Source organism: Muscardinus avellanarius (genome assembly GCF_963383645.1).
Source record: "Muscardinus avellanarius genome assembly, chromosome: X".
Taxonomy (NCBI): domain Eukaryota; kingdom Metazoa; phylum Chordata; class Mammalia; order Rodentia; family Gliridae; genus Muscardinus; species Muscardinus avellanarius.
The window spans coordinates 78478852-78481966 of NC_137792.1; the positions used below are offsets into that span (position 1 = coordinate 78478852).

Below are 3115 nucleotides of genomic sequence, written 5' to 3' on the forward strand. Positions count from 1 at the left end.
CTTTTTAAAATTTTTATTGTATTTTTTTTTTTTCTTTCTGGTCGTACTGGGGTTCCTGCAAGCCCTTTTCCCGCCGGGCTAAACTTCCATACTTACTTTACATTTTTAATTGGAAAGAGGGTCTCCTAAGCTAGTGCGGCTAGCTTCGAACCTGAGTGATCCTCCAGTCTCTGCCTCCCAAACTTAGGGATTACAAGAGGGTGCCACCACGCCCAGCATAATTCTTATTCTTTTAATCGCTGGGCATTAAACCTAGGGACAATCTGCTTCTGAGCAATGTCCCCAGCCTATTTTATTTTTATTTTGAAACAAAGTTTCACTGAGTTGCTGAGGCTGGTTGCAAACCTATGATTCTACTGTCTCAGCATTCCAAGTACTTAGATTATGGGCATATAGTTCACCAAATCCATCCAGAGATGCTTTTGACAGAATCCCAAATCCTACAAATTATTTTATTATGTAAACACTTAATAAATTAGAAAAAGAAGAAAAATTCCTGAATATGATATATGTCAATATATGAAATAGTTTATTAAATATGGCACCAAATCCCAATGTGGTGGTGCACGCTTGTAATTCCCGCGCTTGGGAGGCGGAAACAGGATTGCACAGGTTCAAAGACAGCCTGGCTGGCTTAAGAGACCCTGTTTAAAAAAAAAAAAAAAAAAAAAAAAAAAACCTCTTCTACCGGAGTGTATCCCGGAGGTAGAAGGATTTCCAGGAACTCCAGTAACACACCATTACACACACACACACACACACACACACACACACAGGCACCACAAACACAAGAAAAAAAAAGAATTATTGAAAAATCAGACTTCAGCACAGGTTCGAAGCCAGCTGTGCTGGCTAAGAGACCCGGTTTCCAAATAAAAATATATATAAAAAAATAGGTCTGGGAGTGTAGCCCAGAGGTAGAAGGACTTCCAGGAAAAAAAAATTAAAGAAAAATCAGACTTCATTCATGAAAACTAAACTTTTCTGCATCAAAAAATATCAAGGGTAAAATGCCAATCCAAAAGAAAAATTATATCAGATTTGTATCAAGAATAAACTTTCTATTAAATGAGAAATAAAATGCAAACAACTGCATTAAAAAATGAGTATTACATATGAGTGAACTGATATGTCCAAAATAGAGGAGGCAACAAAGTAGCAGCACATAAAAAGATGAAGAATGTCAATAATCCTTAGGGTTATTCAAAACAACACACTGAGATAAAATTTCATTCACTTTAAAATGGCTATTTATCAAAAAAAAACAAAGAAATAACTCTTAGCATTGACATGAATAAAATTAACTTGTACAAGGCTGAGGGGGGTGTAAAATGGTAAGACTCCTAAAGTCCTCAAATAGTTAAAAAATATAATTGGTATATGACTTAGAAATTCTACTCATAGGTACATAACAAAAAGAACCAAACAGGAACGCAAATAAGGTTTTGCATAACAAGGTTTAGAGCAATATGCAACCAGAATGAACTGAAACCTGAATAGGGAAAACCGGTTTATTGAACATTCTATTGAAGCCCAAGGGATGATGTTACCCCTGCCCTGCCCCTACAGACTGATCCTCCTGTACCGTAGCATTTCAAGCTGCCACCCCCCCACCCCCCCTGTGTTCACCATTCTTTAAAAGCATTTTCTCTGAACCACAAATTTCCCAAACTCCTTGAAATCCTCAGAGGTGACCCACATCTGCTTGAAAGTGCTCATAGAGGTCATGACGGACCCACCGATCCAGGCAGAGAAACATCTGTCAGGAGAAGCAGTGATCTTGATAGGGGTCCCCCTGGAAGCTAGCTCCTCCAATTCTTTCATGAGCCTTTCCTCCAGCCCAGGGAAGAGTGTGGTGCCTCCAGAAAGCACGATGTCTGCAAAAAGGTTCTTCTGGGTGTCGATGTCGCATTTGCTGATGCTGCTGCAGACCATTTTTGAGAGTCCAGGGTCGTGGATGCCCAGCTGGTCTGGTGCAAAGAGAACCTCTGGCACCTGGTACAGGTGATCCCCCATGTGGATGACATTCCCATCCGGCAGTGTGTATTCTCTCAGGACCTCCTGCCGCCTCTTGCTGGGCTCTTTCTCTGGCTCCAAGGCAACATAGCACAACTTCTCTTTGACGTCATCCACCACAGCCTTGTTAAGTATGCAAGGGAAGGTACATCCTCGAGCAAGGAGGAGCCTGGTCAGGTGTTCTGTGATGTCCCTGCCTGCCACGTACAGTTTGGTCACTGCATGAGGAAGGGAGTAGCCCTCGAAGACAGGGACAGCACAAGTGATCCCATCGCCACTGTCCACCACGAGGCCTGTGACACAGGCAGAAGCGTAGAGAGTTCCCACTGCGTGGTTGGACAGGTAGAGTGCCGGGACGCTGAATTTCTCAAACATGATTTCTGCAGTCTTCTCTCGCGTCTCCCTCGGGTTCAAGGACGGCTCAGTCAATAGTACTGGCTGTTCACTGGGTTTCACTTCCATCTCCCACTCAAAAAGGTGCTTCCAAAGTTTCTCCATGTCATCCCACCTGGTTATCAGTCCACGCTCTATGGGGTAGTGCAAATATAGGGTGTCATACTTGTACTGGGCTTCTTCCCCGACAAAGTACTTTTTCCGGTTAGCTCTTGCCGAGGGTATGTTGAATTTAGGGTGCCCCACGACGGAGTTGATGACATGACGGGGTCCAATCTCTCCAGACAGGCCTGCTTTGCACAGTCCCGAACCGTTGTCAAAAATCACTGCTGGAGCATCCAAGGCATACAGATGAGACATGTCTGCTCCGGATCCTGATCTTTTCTACTTCACCAAGAGAAAGAAAGAACACTTGGGCCACTTTGTGAGATGACAGGTACCACTGTAAGTTTCCAAGCTGTAGGATTCCAAGGTCCTCAAGTTGTTACGCAGGTGAAGGTAGGGGAGGCTCTCCTAGATCCGCGAGAACACCCCGTCCTCACCCCATGAATGCTGTCCCCTTTCTGGCACCCCAGGGCCTGCGCAGGCCAATTTCAAGGGTGGTTGCCTGGCAAGTCATAAGGTAGCCATGGCAACCATTGTCCTCTGCAAGCATCAGAGAGGCAGGACCTCTGAGCCACCACCAATACTCCCTGTTTGGTGAGCC

The 3115-nt window shown here is 44.4% G+C and overlaps 1 protein-coding gene across 1 annotated transcript; it reads right to left on the reverse strand.

Annotated features, from left to right (window-relative positions):
• Window positions 1-1635: 1635 nt before the first annotated feature.
• LOC308278960 (actin-related protein T1-like) lies at window positions 1636-2769 on the reverse strand (the record flags this gene model as incomplete). The annotated part of the gene is made up of 1 exon (XM_080718946.1): window positions 1636-2769. One exon carries the CDS (start codon window positions 2767-2769, stop codon window positions 1636-1638), a length of 1134 nt encoding a protein of 377 aa, XP_080575072.1.
• Window positions 2770-3115: the final 346 nt, after the last annotated feature.